This window comes from Rhamphochromis sp. 'chilingali' (genome assembly GCF_963969265.1).
Source record: "Rhamphochromis sp. 'chilingali' genome assembly, chromosome: 13".
In the NCBI taxonomy this organism is placed as follows: domain Eukaryota; kingdom Metazoa; phylum Chordata; class Actinopteri; order Cichliformes; family Cichlidae; genus Rhamphochromis; species Rhamphochromis sp. 'chilingali'.
Window position 1 is genome coordinate 24,445,159 of NC_137940.1, and position 19,712 is coordinate 24,464,870.

Sequence of the window (19,712 nt, forward strand, 5' to 3'; positions counted from 1 at the left end):
TGGGTACAAATAAACCTTACAGACTTGTACGCAGATCCAGGTGTAGGTGCAAACTTGTGCCCTGTCTCGGTTCTAACAGTGGGCTGTTAACGGGTACAGAAACCTTCCTCAACCCACTGTGCTAATCATAAAACCCCAGTTCCGCAGAGATGAGCACAATAATGTAGGGCCCAGATAGTGTGTGTGATATCACTCCAATGTTAGAAGAAATATAATAAAACTGTAAATCGGCATCAATCTTTTTGATGCTAACCATAACATAAATCTTCTAAATTTTCTATCATACAAAACCTCTTTTTTTTTTCACAACTGTTGATATTTGGCAATCAGTACAGAACGTGCAATTACATGTTACACCCTAATTTGTATACATTTTATGATTTCTGGCAAACACAAGATTTAAATTGGAATTTAGTTCTTCGTGTGAGTACTACATAGTTTATAGTAGACTGCTCAGTAAGGATTTTTAAAAGCCAAGAATACCCCACACACTACCCAAAAATAAGTTCTGAACATTAAGAAACAAGTAAAATAATACTGATTTGATGTTATGCAAACCTCTATAATATAACCACATCTTGGTATCCTTCTATAACAAAAACAAAGGACAAGAAACGGGAGGAAGCACAGAAAATACAACACTGAATATGGTGAGGTTGATTCTCAAGTTCAGATAACTGGGGAGTATCCTAACACTGCGCTAAGAAAACACGCAGGCTTCTCTGGGAAAAGTGGTTAAATTTGATCCCCACAGAAGGTACGGGAATGACACCATCTAGCATGAAATGAATCTGAACCATGTGCATGCTTAAACTGAAAGTCTATTAATGGCCTCATTGAAAAACCCATTTCTAAAAGAAATCTATCAGACTCAAACCATATTCTTATTTCAAGGATTTTTGCTGGAGTAGATGATGTATACATAGCTTATGGTTTATTTTTCATCCGTCCTATCTTAAGAGGCACTCTGTACAAGCATGAAGCCACACTGCTGCAATTCGTATTTTCAATATACCTTGCTTGCGGACATCTTCCACAGCAGCAGTCAGCTCATCCTTGAGGAACTGACTTTCCTTTGCAATCTTTTCGCCTTTTTCAAGGAAGTTCTCGGTAGCAGTCTCCACTGATGCAGCCAAAACATGGGCCTTCTTAGAGCGTCCCTTCCTCTTGTTAGATGGGCCTTTATTGCTGGTGTTTACCAAAGTGGTGACCTATGGCAGAGATTATTAGGATATTATATACCTGCCTACAGTTAATAAATTGTGATAAGTCTAAAAAAAAAAAAACAACATATGACATAGTAAGGCAAAATAACAGTTCTAAAATGGTGAAATGCAAGAATGAACCACAGGGGGGGAAAAAACACCACATTTTTTCACTTTGCTGTTTTGTGAAATAAGATGTGTAAGGTGCCTCATTTTAATAATACTAATACTTGTTGTATTACCTGTGTGACCAGAGGCTCCAGTAGCCTTTCTACTGCCAGAGTACGGATCTCCAGGCTCTTCGGGTCCCATTTAAAGTTGATGTTTGGTGCGGTGTTGCTAGTCATGATGTCTAGTTTACTGGGTTTCAAAAAAAATAAATAAAATAAAACAAAAAACAAATGACAAATTAATTCTTCTGAAGCAGAAAATGTAGACTACAGAAAAAAATGGACATCTCTGTCCTTTGATTACTCAATATTTGCTTCCCTGAATGACTTAAAAGTTAATTTCTCTTCACAAATCAAGATTTCTGTCAGATTATCAGACTAGTGTCTAGAACTCGGTGCATTAAAGAAATTATTAAAGTCCTTGTTAGAGCCAGCAGTGCTCCATTGCTTTCAGAATGAATGCCAACGGCAGAGCACAGCAACACAGTGGCCCAATTTCAATTTCTCTTTTCAGGCAGTGGCTGTGACTCCATTGATTAGCTATCAAACATGGAGGGGCAGGGATAATCAGGATGGCCCGAGGGCTGAGAGGCTTCAACTGAAAAGTTGGTCAGCTGCATTATGTGAGGAATTACAACACTAGCTATTAGCCTACATTACCAACAAAAGTACAAAAATATTAAGAGGGGAACATGGCAACCATGGCTTTCTAATTTTATAGTGAATCGTTATATATTAGAGCTATTTTCAGTTCTACTGTATTATTAACCACTTTTCTTCTTTCTAATATACACAGAGTTTCTACCCATGAGTTAACACGCAGTGAAACTGATAATGTTGTATTGAAAGAAAAAGTGTATTGGGGAAAAAAAAAAAAAAAAAAAATTCTGTAAAGGTTGTTTGAGGAAGACGTCTGTTTGTCCAGACAACATGACGCATTTCCACTGAAAGCAACATTAAAATGCTAGTCATGAGACGAAGGTTAATCTGGGCCAGCGTGGGAGAAACTGCGTTCGACTGCTCTGTATGGGCGTGGTACATGTCGCAAAGTGATATCTACAAATCTCTGCAAATTAAATCGAAACCGTCTAGCAGGTTTGGGGGGGTTTATGTACGCGACTTAGGCAAAAAATAATAATATTAACGGTTTAAAACTGTCAAACTAAGCCATGTGTAGGTACCAAGAAGTGTATATAATGTATCCAAACAGGAAAAATTACGTAACAAAACAGAAACATGTTAACACTTGCTGATAAGCACTAGGGTGGGTCAATCACCTGGTGTGCTAACATTAGCTCAACTTCCACCTGTTGCAAAAACTACCTAAACAAACGTCGGTTTTACCCCGTCAAAAAGCGTTAAGCGAGAATATACAAAGCAGAAGATACTCGTGTACACATTTAACAGCCAATAACTGTCCACCTCAAGTCATTTTCAATACTTTATTAACAGCAGGCTACAGGTAACAGGTAACCAGCTTAGCTTAGCGTAATGCAGGTTGCCTGCTGTAACACGGAGCTCTCCAAACACAGCGATGAGCTAAAGCTAATGCTAAGCGACAAACAACTGTTAGCCTGCTTTCTGCGAGAAACTTTACCGACGGCCCAAACAACTAGTCCACTCATTTTGTTTAAGTATTCATTGTATGTAAAGTAAGAAAGACTCGTTATATACTCACCGACAACAGTCCGCTAGACAAAGTGAAGTTTAAAAGTTCAAAATGGAGGAATGGGAATTACGGAATTCCTTGCGTCAAAAGTTCTCCTCCCGTTTCCTCGCCCCACGGACTTAGTTTAACTGCGCCGCTCACTCACGATAAACACTCCCTCCGCTCGACGGCTATACAGAAAAGTATCACAAGAGCTCCAGCAAGTCAGCTGAAAAGTTTCGGTTAAGAGAATTTCGATGGCGTAACGTATTGCCCAACAATAGATGAGGTAAAAGGAGGAGGAGGAGGGGGCGCTGGGCGGTGACCAAGTTCCTGAACTTCCAGGCAGCGGGGAAGGGAGGACACGGGCCACAGCAAGTCCGTAAAACCAGGAGGTGTTTTAGGCGTGGCGCTCGCTGTGTATGTCCATATATGGATTAATTACTGCTTCCATAAAGGCAGGAGTAGGGAAGAGCTATTTAAACTGTTGGGCGAAAAAACAGACTTCTGACAGAGGATGGAAAATAAACTGCAAGTAGTTATTATGAAGAAATCTGATTTTTAAATATGACATTTGATTTGAGGGGATTTTCAGACGTGACATTTTGTTGTAATAGTTTTTGTTTTGTTTTTTCTGCCAGGATTTCTTCGACATTCAATCGTAACGGCTAAACTAGAAAGCCATAAAAAGATTTACTCTTCTTAAGTCTGTCACAACAGAAAAAATAATCATTAAAAAACAGTGAAATTCTCCGTGAGCAAATCAGTTCATTATCTCGTATTATTGCTAACTCGTGTATTGGACCTTTGTCTCCTGTCTTTACTTTCCTCTCTGCACTGCACCACTCAGTGACAGCAATGAGGCGGTGTCGATAACAAACTCCAAGGTTTAAGGTTATTACCACAGGCAGTGGCTCTTTTGTCTGTTGCTTATTTTCTTACTGTCTCTCTGTGTGTGCGTCGCTAGCAGAATGTAAAACAGAGCCTTTTCAAACTGAAACCTTTTTGTGAAGTATCACGAAGACTCACAAATAGCTATTTGCGTTATATAGTGCTGTGCAAAAGTCATTAGAATTCTGCAAACTCTGTTTTTTCCTTATTTACTGTACTTCTATTTATCTTAGCACATATTTCATAAAACATAAATATGCAAAACTAGACGGGTGAATCAAAACTTTTGCACATTTTGTACCTTCTGTTAACTTGCTGATTATCTTCCTTTCAGTTGATTTAATTTTTAATTTTAACTCAATTTAGAGCAGCTCGATTTGTTTTAAACTAAAATTATGTTTATCTTTTGTTAATGCTAATGGGTTTTACATGTTAGCAACTCTGTATAACAGAATCCCCTAGGGAAAGCCAGCTGATGTGGCATCAGGTGCACAGACACAATGGGCACATTGAAGCGCCATTTATTCATTTATTATTAATAAATAAACATCATATGGAAACACTGCAGGCATTCAAGACAAGTAAATTAACCAGCATATCTATATCTAGAAATGCTTTGTGGATACGCAAACATGTGCAAATTCAACTCTTACAAGGTCAAGAGCAAATATATCTCACATATGTCGTGGACTGAGACATTTGATAAACATATTCAAGTGCTGGGTATTTTGGTTCAGGCTTGATGAAGTGTGAAAGACATAAATAGATTATCTAAAGAGGCCAGGTGCCACCCCTCTAGCCTCACTTTTCTAATTCACACATACACGCACACACATATAGCAGTGGTAGCGTCAGTGCTTGGTTCTTGGTTGTATAGAACTAGCTGCAGAGCTGGCAATTAATAGTTTATTAATTAAGTTCAATCTGTATCCTCCTAATGTTATGTGTGTTTATGGCACAAGACACCTCTTAAAGAAATACAGTACTGTGAAAAAGTCTTGAGTTACCCCTCATTTTGTAACATTTTGCTTCCAAGGAGCCAGACTTTCTTGCAATATTGCAAAGTGTTTGTAAGTAAAAGTCCTCCAGGCTTTTCTTCTGCCATTGTTTGCTTTTTAGCCATTTTTAGTCCAGTCCTTGTACCTGACCACTTTCAGAGGAATGTGTTTTTGTGTTTGTTAAGCTACTTAACATGGACCTGTGAAAATCATGTGCTTGAGAAAGGGGGGGAATCCAGCAAAGACCTGACCTGAGAGGTACAACTGGCCTACTGTTCAGGAAAGCCACTAAAGGCAAACAGAGGAATAAAAAGACTGAAGTATGCCATATTAGATAAGAGCTGGACTAAATAATCTCTTATCTCTGTGCTGGTGTTGTTAATGTTGGTCAGCATTGCTACTGACCAGTCATATTGTTGTGACGTGATAGCTTTGGAATATTGAGAAAAAAGAAAACAAATTACTTTGTTTATATTAAACTCTTATGGAACAAATGGTAAGTGGTTCATTTTTTAAAAGTTATTTTATTTAACAAACATATGATCAAGTTAGCATTTCTTTTAGCCAAATTTAGATTACTTGTGTTGGTTTGCTCAGACAGCGTGACTGGTCAGTTGCAATGTTGAGCCAACATTGTTATGATGATGTTGTACACACAAAACCAACACTGGGGTGTCAGTTCAGACCTAAAAAGGAGTCGCAGCAGGTCTTTTGGAGCGATTAATCCAAGTTTGACATTGTGGGTTTTAATTTTTATGAGAATGTATGGAGTAGCTCAGAAGAGAGGAACAACAGTGAGTGTCCACAGCCATGTGGAAAATACAGTGGAGGCTCTGTCGTGGTTTGGGGCTGAATTTAATCCAGTGGTGTTGGATATCTTGTCTAAACTGACTGAATTATGATTGCAGAAAAGTACCATGAGATTTTGATCCATCATGCAATACCAAGTCTGATTGGCAACAGCTTCATATTCAAGCATAACAATGATCCCAAACACACTGCCACTGCAGTGAAAGCATAACTGAATAGAAAAACACACAATGGAACACTATCAGTCGTTGACTGGCACCCACAGAGCCTGGACCTCAACATTATTGAAGCAGTGTGGTTCAATGAAGCTTCAAAACTGTTAGAATCGCACAAACTATACATGTTTGCATGTTTCAATAGATCTCTGCACAATGGATCTGTATTGTCCAAGCAAAATATGAAGAACTGATGGGTGAGATAAGACTTTTCTACAGTGCTTCACGTCATGGTTCCAAAAAGAGAGGACAGTCATCAGTAATTCAAAGCAGTGGACACACAGAACACTACAATCAACAATGCTGTCTTGTCCTGCAGCCAAGTACAACTAACACACTTCTATTTGTTGGCTTGAGTAGGTGTTAATTAAGAAGCTCCACCAGTGCAGCATGAATTACGGTCTTGGAGAGAATGAGCTTACAAATGTACTTATCAAGCTCTTAATGAAGGCCTCGGAATATAATTATCTTTCAGAAAGACACTCCTTAATGTTTTTTGGGGTTTTTGTGCAATAATAATTTGTGAAGTAATTGTTTTCGCCATAGAGTTTTGACCATGTTAAAACTTAAGGAGTAATGGATTCAATTTCCATATTAAATTCTTTGGGATGGAGATACAGCAGTGAACTATCTTGTGTACATTATTAATTTCAGTGTAGAACAGAGAAAACCGGCATGTACATAGTGTAACAGAGATCTGTTTATCCAATTAATACTCCGTAGAGAAGACGGTTTAGATGTGGTGTAATTGTGTTCTTGAATGATGAATGTTTGTCTAAGTAACAGCTTGCTGGGAGGACAAGTTTGGGTGTCCTTGAACTTCATCTTTTTGTACCTGTTGGGCCCGACAAATGATAAGAGCGCAGCATGCTATAAATAATTCCTTCTCATTATGTGGAAGTGCACATGTTTGTCACATACTGAATGTATAATTGAGTGCATGCAAATCTTCAGAGTGTGGCACTAGAAAAATAGAAAATGCGGCAATATTATTTTGTGCTACGTCAGGTGAATATTACAAAAATCAAAATACAAAAATGGTATTTATGCTATCTTTCCTCTTAGCTTTCATGGATTCTATAGATTAGCTCTACATTTCTATTCAGGGGACACAGCATCTTATTGAATCACAGTCCTTGGCACTGCTCCACGCCGATAAAAGAAATGCTCACGGTGACTACTAAAGGTAAGCATCTTTCACAATTGTGTTATTATCTATTGTTTTTTTCAGTCATGGATGCTACTGTATGTTACAGCTTCCTGTCAAAGTAGTTACTCATGCTTTGACGGTGACTGAACTGGAAGCTGCCTCGTTGCTGGAGGAATTTTGTTCCCTGACATAAGGAACACAGCGACTATCAGTCTGCCTAGGACCACCTGACTCATTCTGACAGCTGTCCATGGAGCTGCATGATGTCATCTGCAGGCTTTCCCTTTCCTAAGCAAAACCCTGTACCTTGATTAGAAATGAGTGTGTGGTGATGCATGGCATCAGAGAGAAGTCAGCCGACTAGTGACGCTAATGATAATCAGTCATTCATCGAGACAGTCCAGCAAAGCGGAACAGAAACGTACATTATTCCAGTGGACAAACAATAAGCCCTTATGACATATCAGACATGCCTACAGGTAGGTGTTAGGACGGTGATGTCATAATATCAGAGGTCTGCCTTGCTTGTCTGATTGGACATATCGGAAGGTCACAGTGACCATGACTCAAACACTACTACACTGCAAATTCCTTGTAGCTTGACAAGATTTATTGTCTTAATTTTAGCCAGATTATCTTGTCCATCTTGTTTTGAACATTACAAGCTAGTTTCCAGTCTCATGTGTTAGATGATTAGACTTGTTTCAAGTATATATTACTTTTTTTCCTTATTTAGTCTGTATATCTAAAAATGAACCATTTTACATTTATTTCAAGCAAAAATAGCTTTTAGATAGAGTGTAAAACAAAAATTATCTCAAAATAAGAAACATTCACCTTTTTCCTTGAAATAAGAAAGTCACTCATTGGAAGGTATTTATTTCAGGTTTTTAAAGAAAGGACATCTTCAAGGTTATATTTTGTCATAACATAGACACTGTTTCTGAAATTGACTGGGTAATATGACGTAAAATCAAGTAGGTCTTCAACATCAGTCAGTTCAGTTGCTTGGGCAAGGTTGGGAATTGCAATTTCATAGGCAAGAAAGTCTTTGTTGAAACCCAAGGTTTCATACACCTGGTATTCAAAACAATAAAGTACACTATTAACAATAAAAATGTTTTTTACAAGTCCAAAGATAGGGTTTAAACCATTTGCTGAAATGAGTATAAGAGACCTGTCACAGATGTATTTGTTTCCATGTAAAATAAGCCACTTTACTCTAACGGCATGATGTATAGCATCTTCAATCCCCAAAAACTCTACAACCTTTGATTGCAAATGGTCCATATTAGCAACCTCTGATATAGGACCTAGTTCTTTCTCATTTACAAATATCGGATGCTCAGTTCCTGCTTCACTTTGGCAACACTCCAGCAGCTGATTGTGGTTTACAAGAGACTTGCACACATTCTTAAAGTTTAATTTGGATGACCATTGTTTAAAAAAACTGTGTTTAGACTCGAATCTCATGCACATATGACGTATTACAGGTCCCAGGGCAATAATTTGAGAGGGAAGATGCAGCATGTAATGTTGCTTTGGTATTACATTTTTTTCTGGGAATAGTTGCCTGAATTGTTTAAGATGATCTTCTATCATTTTTTTTAGTTTGGACACAGTTTGTAAAGACACAACTGGGGCAAAAAGTATTTTAACAATTTCAATTAAATCCAAAATAAACTGGATAAAGGGATTTTTCTCTACAACACTGTACAATAAGAATGGCAAAATCTTGATCAATATAAGCATTTGTCCAGAGGATTGTTTGAGTCTGTTGTCACTTGAAGCTAAAGTAGCAATACTAATTGGTGAAGGCTTGTCACGTATGTCCACTGATGAAAAAGGAAAGTTCTGCATGGCAGAATTAAACAAGTCCAAATCCAAATTTCCAGATAAAACAAGGTATTTCAACACACACTTAATTTCCATTGGTGCCACTCCTTCAAGAATTACATGCATAATATCCTGTGGCATCTGCTCTATGAGATTAAAACCTGGGAAATCAACTAATTTGCTTTGTCTATTTATGCCAAAAGTCGTTTTGAGCGAGGATTTCAAAAATTCGGTAGTTGCCCTTTCTATTTCAATGCACTGCCTAATGTGTCCGTCCAATGTCCGTCTGGTGAAACTATGTTCATTGAAATTTTCTTGCATTTCATCAAAAGTACACTCACAATGACGACATTTGCTATACGCAAAACCAACTCCTTCCTTAAATCCTGCAAGCTCATGCTGGGCAAGAGTGTCTCCACACACAGCAACAACTGCTCCGTTTAAATAAAATTCCCCATTGACAGTGTTAATCATAACACCATCGTACAGTAACTTCAAGTCCTCATTGATTCTCCGCAGTATTATATCTACCCCACACTCATCTATGTCCCTAGACTTTGCGATTGCGAGAAGTCTGATGGAAGCCAACTTTGATCTAAACTTAGGGTCTATGTTGCCTAAGGTGTAATAAAACATTAGTAGTTTATTTACACTCGCACGTGACCCTAGGGGGTTACACATTTCTATCTCATCAGAATAGAGTATCAGTTGTAAAGCAGAGTTCTTCTTTGAAAACAGTGGGTGGGTTTTGAAAATAATTCCATCATTAATGTCATACAAAAAACTGGCGTTGGGGCAACTCTGAGGTCCAGCACTGAGCATGTCAAATAGTCTTGAATTGGATAAAAGCTGTTTCAAACTTTCAATCAAAGGAATGTAGTAGAAAGACTTGTTTTTGATTGCAAGAACTCTCGATTCTCCCTTTTTAACTCTACAGGCATAATTGGAAATGATGATCTCCTCAGGTGTGACAGGGTTGAAATGCATCTGTGTTACACGGTCCTGTAGGTTTGAAGCTGCACATATGGGAAAGGGATCCTGAAAGTTGTCCAGTGTTGAAAGAACTTCTTGTTGTAAAGGTCCATTGCTGTCAGGTTGCCTTTCAAGGATGGTCTTTATTTTTCCCCTCAAGGACGTCAGAAGAGCTGTTTGATACTGTTGGACACCAAGGACAATGTTGTTGACACTCCTCTGATGGGGGAAAAAAAAACACATCAGAGACATGAAAGCGTAAATAGAAAATATAACAGAAGCAAAATGCAACTCTATTTCTTTAGCTCAAATTAATGAGCCACTGAATGTTGTAATTTACCAGTGGAGCAGTAGAAGAAGAAATCAGCCAATAATTGGCATTGTTTTGCATGACATGCCACATGCATGACTCACGTGGCACAAACACATTGCACCGAGCAAGATGGAGGAGCATGAAAGGTTACAACAGAAAAAGTGAACAAATGATTGCCTCATTTATTTTTTTTATGTAATTCTACTTCATTTGTCTTTTATGCCTAAAAGTGAACACATTTTACACTGTTAAGCCTATTTTAAACTGTTGAGTGTGCCCAGAGTTACATACATTGCAGTGAACTGCACAACTCTTGTGCTTAACTTCTTCGTAATGTACATTTGTTCTTAATAACTTATATAGGTGAAAGTAATAGCTGAATAAAACCAGCGATGAAAAACAATCAATTAATTGCAAAGATAGTGGACAGATTATGAAAAAAAAATCATTAGTTGCAGCCTTACATTGAACCAGACTTATTAACAAGTTAACAATGACACCCCCATAATATCAGATGAAGCAGTACCTGTGATAGGTGGCATTGCTCCCGCACACCAATAGCAAATGCAGCTGCACATCTGGCAAGATCAACAGTTTCTCTTTTACCCTACAGGACAAAAAGAAAAACAATTGTGTAAGAAAAATGACTCACTCAGAATGTGTTTCAAATTCCACCAGATGCAAAACAAAACAAAGAAATATTCCAAACTGTTGTACATTTTTGCTATTAAAAGATTCATACTACAATGGATAGCTAATGAAGCTGCAAATGTTATGAACAATTTAAGAGTTATTTAATGAAACTTAACCAATCTTTATGGAATCTACTCTGAAGTTAACTGAAAGAAAAATTTGAAAGCTGCTTGGTTCATGGAGCATCTAACAACAACCAAGGCAGGTACACAACACTGGTAAATAAGTTTATTTATTATGTTTAAGTATGGTAACTAAGCCTACATTGTTGTGCAAGCCTGAATTTCAGCGGATTCATGCATTTGAAATTCAGCACTGGCCTTCATACCTATTAAAATATTCTAATCAAGTAGTTTATCTTAGAAAACACATAACTTTAAAACTATAATTTTCACTTGAACTGAGTACATTTCTGAATTGGGGTAACTGTGCTTGGTTAAGGTTAAACAACACACATACATTTAAAAATTCGCGCGCGTACACACAGAAACACATAAAGTACATTACCTGATTCTGACGAGGTGTTTGAAGCTCAGCCGCGTCTTGCTCCATCACGTTCTGACTTTCCTGTCGCTCCTCCTCCAACACCTCCGATGTTACTGGGGGGTCTAGTGGTGGTGGCTCTACTTCAGTGCCATTGCCATTGCTAACAGTTTGTCTGGGTTCGGCAGTATAGTCGGCAAAAATGGCTGTACCAAAATTTTCGCCTCCTAATACATTTGCATCGGATGAAGCTGTCAGCCATCCTGTAGTCGGGTTCCCAGTGGAGATGTATTGTGGATGTGTGCGTCTGAGATGGTGGTAAAACGAGTTGAAAACACGGTAATCCTCGGCGCATCCATCGACTCCACAAATGACACGGAAATCTGGACTGCGACTGTGTGCAGTATTAATGTGACTTAAGAGAGACTTCAATGTTAACGCCACAAAGACGAAGCAAATCACACACCTCCAACAGGCCACTGTATTAGACTAAAGTCAAGCAAAAAATATGTTGCAGTGTGGAGCTGTTGCCGCGCTAGTTTGGGAAATACCAAGTTCATGGGGGGAGGGGGGTATTACAAACTGGAGCTGTAAAAACAAAAAATGGTCACAAATAAGGTAAAATGAAATAACACCTATAAGAGTTTATTTTAAATCAATGAAGAAGAAATTTACCTATCATACTGACTGTGTTTTATGAACGTACAAACCACTAAATTGTATATAGAAGCAAAAATTGAGATGTGCACCCCCTTCGTGTTCCATGTTAGTTGCTACCCAACTCCGTTTGAATTTGGAGTCACAGGAATCTTCTGCACCTGAGCATTGAAAGAAAAACTGTAAGAGAAAACTTCGTCAAGAAAGAGAGGTAAGCAATTTTAATTTTTCGAATGTAAGTAGTGTGTAGTCTAATCACTGTTTTAAAGTCAAGCGGACAGAATAATAAATTTAATTTGAGCGCGGGAAGGAGTAATGTAGCATGCTAACGGATGCTAGCGTTAGCTTAGCAGCCCTCGCATGTGGTTCAGAGAACATTATTTAGTGAAGTATCTACTGTAATGTTGTGAGAATTCCTAGCTATGCTATTTATAAGGGGCAGTATTAGCCGTTTGTATTAACTTAAGTTAATAGGCACACTGAGAATTTCTTTCAATTAGCAAGAGAGCTAATTAACCACATTCAGGGTTTTCCAATTGTCTTTGACTGATTTACTAGCTGCTTGAATTCCCTCACAAGGTGTGGGTTTAAATTAATATTTTGATATTAATTGGATTTATTAAAGTGGGCTCAAAACAGTGTTATTCAGGAATCAGGCTGGTTGGTAAAACAAGTAGCGCTGTGTATCGATTCAAAATTGAAACAGAAGATGGCAGCACTGTATGTACAAGGATGCCAGCTGCCGTTAAACCCCGAAGAAGAAGCTGTATCCCAGAATTCATAGCGCGGCCTAGCTCAGTTTCCAAAAATGGCGGAAGCTAGTTAGTTTTAAAATTTCTCTTATTACTCTTTCTAGGTCACAAAATAAACGTTTAACATATTTTCAGGCGAGAATGTAGCCGTGTAAACTTCAAATATCTGGACAGTTTATCAAGACACCACATATTTTCAAAAGCGCTCCGACGTTTTCGGAGACGTCTGTTACCCACTAGCTCGATAGCTAGCCGGGGTTTAACGCTCACTAGAGCCGTGAGAACACCGGACTCCGGGCGAACCAATTTCAAAACCACCGCCGTCTTTCACTACTCAGGTGAAACATGATATATAAGTCACTTAAATAACTTAAAAATGTTATTGTTTGGCTTTTTTCAGTATTTTATTTGTTCCTGAGTAAATCGGTTTGGCTGAGATTAAAGTTATAGTTTTTACACAGCTGAATAAACGTCAAGCAGACAGCTGATTATCAGAAGTGTGAGATGCTGGAGAATATACTCCGATGTCCTTTTATATTTTAGATAGCAATGAGCAATCTGCAAATTTCTTTAAAATGTAATAAACTATCATCTTGCCTTTATTTTTAGTTAGCACATACCTTAAACATTTAAAGCTATAAGCTAATGATCGTTATGTAAGAGCAGATACTGCTGGTGCAATAAGCTGTACATTTTACGTCCAATGGATGCATGATCTGGCAGCCCTAGTCAGCATAATCTTATTGATGAAATTCAATGACACAAATCTGGGTGAGTAAAAGTTCACCGGGCAATATTGTATAACCCTTTCAGACCTCAGCCGGGCTGTCTGGACATTTCTTTTCTATAATAGCTTTAAAAAGGGTAAAAATGTTGAACAATCAAAACGATTCTTTGACGTGAATCAATTTGATTCTCATGGGACTCAATTAAGATTCAACTTTTCAAATGTTTTTAACATAACACTAATTGTAAACATTTGTCTTGCAGGTGACTGAGCAATGGAGAAGCTGGATGATGTTACAGTATCTGTCCTTAAAGGTTATATTTGATAATATATTTGTGTGTGTGTGTGTATATGTGTGTGTGTGTGTATATATATATATATATATATATATATATATATATATATATATATATATATATATATATATATATATACACACACACACACACACACACACACACACACACACACACACACACACACATATATATATATATGTATATATATATATATATATATATATATGTATGTGTGTGTGTGTGTGTATATTTTTATTTATTTATTAAAAAACAGTTATGTTTGTGCAGTTATGTGCTTGCACAGTTTAACTGGTGTTTGTCTTTTTGTTAGCTGCAAGCATTGACGAGCGCATGCTTTTAACATTGACCCGTGATGATCTGAGGGACCTTTTTTCTGGGCCTGAGCACTTTCTCAGAAGAAAACATGTGTGGTCAATAATTCATCCTGAGGTATTATGTAAAAAATATTTAGTTCAACTAATCTCCAGAAAGTATGCTTTTATTTTAGCAGTACTTGACATTTTTATTTTCTCACCCTAAACCAGGAAGACCATCTGCTACCACAGAAACCTGAAACAACTTCTTCACCCAGGGTAGTTGCAACAGGCCCTCCAACTGCTGATGCTAATGTAAGCCAGCTGAAAACCTTGCAGCTCCCCAGTCCTCCGGAATATGTTCTGTACACCGACAGTGAGTTGGAGCAATGCCGAAAGAGTTACCTGGAGTTGGCCTGCTCCGGCAGGGAACAGGCATGCGTCATGTCAAAAGAACTGAGATGCAGATTGGTGAGAAATACAATCACAAGTATGGTGTCCCTTTTGAGAGCAAGCCAAGGCCAAATGGAGCAATACCCCTCTAAGACCGAAATCACTGCAATGGCTAAAAAAGTTGTGGAATATTATCCTATGCTGCAGGATAATGATGCAAGCGTAAAACACGTAAGTTCTTGTATTTGTGTCTCATATATAAATCATTTTGTTTTGTTCAGGGGGCATGATATATATGTATTTTCACCAGGAGAAAAGGCTGCAAAATATGAAAACACCAGTAAAAAGGCAAGGACCAACACCGGAGAGGGGACGGCCCAAGAGAAGGCTCACTGACCTCTACCCAAGGGATGAAGAAGCTGATGATGAAGATGCTGATCGCAGTTCTTCCAGTGGTGCATCTACTCTGTTATCACCTGTCAGAAATTCTGACAATGCCTCCACTTCATGTGAGTACATACTAGTAATTTTGTAAAATGGTTATCAACACACAGCCAGTAGTAGCTAATGTTTTGTGGAAGTCTACTTCAGTAACAATGAAAAACCAAAATGCTCTTGTACTTCTCTCTATCTTAGCTGACAAGGATAGTCTGCAAATACAAGCAAGACATTACAAAACATTACAAGAAATGTGTAAGAAGGCAAAACCAAACCAAGAAGATGTGTCCCAGCTATTAGACCTCGAGTTTGAAGCCAGAAGATCCTTCATTGACTCAGACACCATGAAAGAGGAGAACAGAGCTTGCCTCATCTTGGATGCATATCCATGCTTTAAAGAATTGCATCATGTAAGTTTTTGGAAGAGTTAATAAATAATCACTTTAATTTCAAATATATTTGGTGTGGTAGTAAAGTTATTTTGATTTTATTTGTCTACTTATTTTTTTAAACCTATTGTAGGCGTTGGGTGAGCTTCGCAGAATTTTGGATCCCCACAACAACAAGTTCATCAGTCAAGTAAAACTGAGATGGGAAGAATTCTGCTCCAGGGTAGAGTTCTACGTTGTGTCAAAGAAGGCAATGAATCCACCAATGACCATGGACAAAAGTAAGTTTTACCATTTGAATACAAAGTTCTCATCCTTTAAAATTTATGTTTATGAAGGTTTGTTTCTGCTTTGTCCAGCTGAAGCCCACCTTGCACTGATGAAGGCTCTTCCTCTTTCCCACACCTGCCCATCCACCAAAAAAGATGGGGAATGCTTCTGAAGCATTTCTACATGTCCTGAAGGTAAGTTTTATAAAATTTGCTTATAAAGATCTACAGAAAATTTGGCAAACAAAATATTTCGGTCAAACATGACTCAAAAATGCTTTTTCAGTTTCAGCCGAAAGACTTAAATCTATAATTTATTGTTTTCATTAATTTATAACGTATTTAATGTACACGAGTGTGGTCACATAAGGAGTCGCTTGATAAACCATAAGTCAAAACTACTATAAAATGTGTGTAACCAACAAAGAACAGGATAATGACATCTCCAACGTTATGACCAAATCCCAGCAAAAAAACATACAATTAACATAAGATGTTGACTGTCATGTCTTTTGTGTCTTGCAGCCTACAGAAGATCCAGATGCTGTCCTCCAGAAACGAAGCTTGTCATGTCCAGTAGTGATGTTCGATGGCTGCAAGTGTGTCATTGCTGTTGGTAATTTACCAGTTACAACATTTGACAAAGAAAAAATTGGTGAGGCTATGATATATGTGATGGCATACTTTTATGCACTCCATCTGACTTACCCCAAATGCGTGGCAACCCTGCTGTCTGTCATTCAGACAGAAGTTCTCCAGGATGCCATTCATGAGCATGACACTACATCATCTTACAGAAAAGCCCTGGCAGAATGGCATGCATTTATTGGAAAGTAGTGTGTAAATTTCAGATAAGATTAGGAGAGGGCACTTCTGTTTTGTTTTTGTTTGTTTTTTTTTCAATCTGGGTCTTATTTCTAAAATGGAAAATGTTCATTTACTCACCCAGACAAGTTTTGTGGTATTTGGTGTCATTCGGAAGAAATTAGAATCTTTGTGGTCTTCCTATGTCACTCGTCAATTTTAATGGGGCAATGGCGAAACCTCTAAGGCTGTTGAAATGTTGAAACCACTTAAACTCATAATGTTGGACCTGTACTGTTCAATTGTATCTTTATTATCTGCAGGTTATTGTTAAAGTGGACAAATAAAGATGGACACTTTTACTCTGTTTCAGTTTTGTTTTGTCCTTAATCAGCAATATAATCTTAAAGTAGTGTTTAGCTAAATTTAAAAAGAAGAAATATCTTTAAAATGATTTAATGTACTAGTTTTTAGATTATTTGCCTTGATTTGTTTGTTAGAATAAGTGTTTTATGCCTATTTTCAGATTTAATTTCTTCAACATTTTACTTAGAACAAGTGGTTAAAGCTTATTTTAGGTTTCAAGCCATGATTGGTTGCCTGGAATAAGTGTAAAAGACTTATTTTTAGCTTTATTATCTTTATTTGTGGCCTACAATCAGTGGTTAAAGCTTATTTTAAGTTTCAATTGTTCTAATTTGTTGCCTGTAATAAGTGTAAAAGACTTATTTTTAGCTTTATTATCTTATTTGTGGCCTACAATAAGTGGTTAAAGCTTATTTTAAGTTTCAATGTTCTGATTTGTTCCCTGGAATGAGTGTAAAATACTTATTTTTAGCTTTATTTAAATCTAGATATTGTTCTTATTTCAAGAAATCTTATTAAGAAAAAAACACCCCATGGGCAGATAATTTCACTTGTTTTAAGCAAATCTTCACCAAAAATAAGTGTATTTTTCTAGTATTAAGGAGGTGGGTTTTTGCAGTGTAAACTGTTCTTTGCAGTCTGCTGAGCTCCACCTGCTGGTTTAGGCTTTTTGATCACACTCTTCCCTGCTGTCCCAGTGGAGCTGCTTTGACAGAACCTCTCCTTGACTTACAAAAAAAGCAAGGAACTAACGAAATAACCCTTTTTCTGTTTCTAGGTCAAGTATAGCTATGAACTGATCTGAACGTGCCTCCTTTTCACTCTTCACACGTTTCTTACTGTTTATTCAGTAGTCTGGCATTTGGCTAGGGTCAGTGTCACTACTGGTAACACGAGCAAGGGTTGCACAGGTAGTCCAACTCCTCCAGGATGTCACATCAATACTTGCCATTGCCAGAAGGCTGGCTGTGTCCCCCATCGCAGTCTAAAGAGCATGAAGGAGATTACAAGGAGCTGAGAACAGGCTCGCTGAGAGCAGACTCACTCTGAGCACATGTGACAGACTGAAATGGTCTGGAGAAACTGTGGAGAACATTTTGCTGTAACATCGTTTAGTATGACCAGTTTGGTGGTGTGTCAGTGATGGTCTGGGGAGACATATCCATGGAGGGACACACAAGCCTGCTATTAGGTATCTTAGGATGAAATCCTTGGCTCCACTGTCAGACACTGATGCAGCAGGCCTTGGATTCCTTCTGATGGACAACAGTGCCCAGCCTCATGTGATGAGAAATGCAGGCAGTTCCTGGAGGATAAAGGAACCACTGACTGGATCCCAGTGCTCACCTGAGCTATAACCAACAGAAGACCTCTAGAACATTATGTTTCAGCCCATGCAATGCTGTCAGGTTGCACCTCAGACTGTTCCAGAGCCTAGCAATACCTTGGTCCAGGGTTAGGGGTTAGGAAGGAGACCCCCCAGGACACCATCCATTATCACACTAGGAGCATATTGTCAGGCATGTATACAAGCATGTGGGGGGCATAAATACTACTGAGTAACACTCACAGTAAGCACTTTCAGCATTTTCAGGGTTTCGTTGCATTCAGTTTTCTGGAGATTGATCATTTTCATTTTCAACAAATGATTTGGCATCCTTTCATGTCTAACATATTTCCCAGTCCAAACGAGTGTAGATATCCAGCATGATTCACCCCCCCCCCCCCCCCTCCTCCATTGAGATCTGATGTGTTTTCAAAGTGTTCCTCTAATTTTTTCAAGCAGTGCATTTCAAACAAATGTTTTTTGCAGAGGTTCTACTTGCGAAGGTGGTGTTAATATTAGGTGATGTTGATGATAGGTGATGTTAATAGGAAAACAGTGATGCAGACTATACTATACAAGCATCTCTATTTTTTTCTCTCTCCCTCTTACTTGTATTCATCATGTTACCTCTATTGCCAGATGGGTTTTGCTGATTAGAAGACAATCGTGTGTTTATAATCACTTTCACATAAACAGTGATTACTGACTGGTATGCAATTACCACCAGGCCACCAACCACGAAATCACTTGTCATTCACAGTACAAAGAACTATTCTAGAAACCTTGTTTTATTCCAAAAGTCTCTTGAGACCCGCTGCCCTAATTTCTCATTTTCCAAGTGGGATTCAGGCTAAAAGGAAGGTGAAGTGTGTGATAGAAGCCACAGAATGAAACATAATGAATTTCAAAGCGATAATGAGTCACAGGTTTAAGCAGCTGCCAAAGTGTTTGAACTAAGCACATTCGCGAGCTTCAAAAATACAGTAGGATGCAAGCTTTGTTTTGCATTGAAGCACTAATCGTGTACACACATACACACTCATAGCATTACCAGCAGTGAAATGACTGAAGACAGCTTATATAATGTCAGACTCTACCTTACAGAAGAGATGTTTTTTTGTTTTTTTAATAAGGGACGCTCGGGAAATGTCTGCGCCACAGGCTGTTTATATTATAATCTGTGACTTCTGATAGAACATTTTATACACAAAGCGTGTATATATTTATACATATGTGTTTATAGGTAGAAATGTATTTCAAGTCACATGTGTCACATAACCAGGCGTGATTTTAGGTGGAACTTGAAGAGAAATGGGTAAAAAGAGAATCCACAAAAGGATTTGGGCTGATGGAAAATAAGACTTCTTTGAAGTTCAGAAACTAATCATAAAAGTACCACAGTAACCTAAGGGCCTTATTAAAACAGCTAAAAGAAAAAAGAAAGAATATGTTTTTGCTTGCGACTTCTAATGCGCTGAAAGAGCTGAAGCAGTCTATGTAGGAAATAAAACAATAAAACAAGCAATAAATAGATGTTTGTGAATAAAATAAAAATGGATACTTAGTCATATTATTAAAGCCTGAAATCCAATG

The 19,712-nt window shown here is 37.9% G+C and overlaps 2 protein-coding genes and 1 long non-coding RNA gene across 4 annotated transcripts in view; 1 reads left to right on the top strand and 2 right to left on the bottom strand.

The window, feature by feature from the left end:
• Positions 1-3,360, bottom strand: part of ctnna1 (catenin (cadherin-associated protein), alpha 1) — a 78,435-nt gene extending 75,075 nt beyond the window's left edge. Inside the window, exons 1-3 of the mRNA XM_080900427.1 lie at positions 3,054-3,360; positions 1,448-1,565; positions 1,016-1,211 (exon numbers count right to left, since the gene is read on the bottom strand). Coding sequence (XP_080756553.1) covers positions 1,016-1,211; positions 1,448-1,552 — 301 coding nt within the window. The 5' untranslated portion in view covers positions 1,553-1,565; positions 3,054-3,360. The remainder of the gene's footprint in view (positions 1-1,015; positions 1,212-1,447; positions 1,566-3,053) is intronic.
• Positions 3,361-7,800: 4,440 nt separating this feature from the next.
• On the bottom strand, positions 7,801-11,649 carry LOC308409312. Its single transcript, XR_013974000.1, has 3 exons — positions 11,409-11,649; positions 10,735-10,815; positions 7,801-10,114 (listed from the first exon to the last, which is right to left on the bottom strand). It is a non-coding gene; the product is annotated as an uncharacterized lncRNA (long non-coding RNA).
• A 509-nt stretch (positions 11,650-12,158) lies between these two features.
• On the top strand, positions 12,159-16,803 carry LOC308409311 (uncharacterized protein). 2 transcript variants are annotated; one of them, XM_080901950.1, is made up of 9 exons: positions 12,159-12,252; positions 13,784-13,834; positions 14,151-14,269; positions 14,365-14,757; positions 14,837-15,035; positions 15,163-15,374; positions 15,487-15,634; positions 15,713-15,817; positions 16,148-16,803. In XM_080901950.1, exons 2-8 carry the CDS (start codon positions 13,795-13,797, stop codon positions 15,793-15,795), a joined length of 1,194 nt encoding a protein of 397 aa, XP_080758076.1. In that variant the 5' UTR covers positions 12,159-12,252; positions 13,784-13,794; the 3' UTR covers positions 15,796-15,817; positions 16,148-16,803. The 2 variants fall into 2 exon arrangements, with proteins under 2 accessions (XP_080758076.1, XP_080758075.1); XM_080901949.1 differs by lacking the exon at positions 12,159-12,252 and adding an exon at positions 12,293-13,131.
• Positions 16,804-19,712: the final 2,909 nt, after the last annotated feature.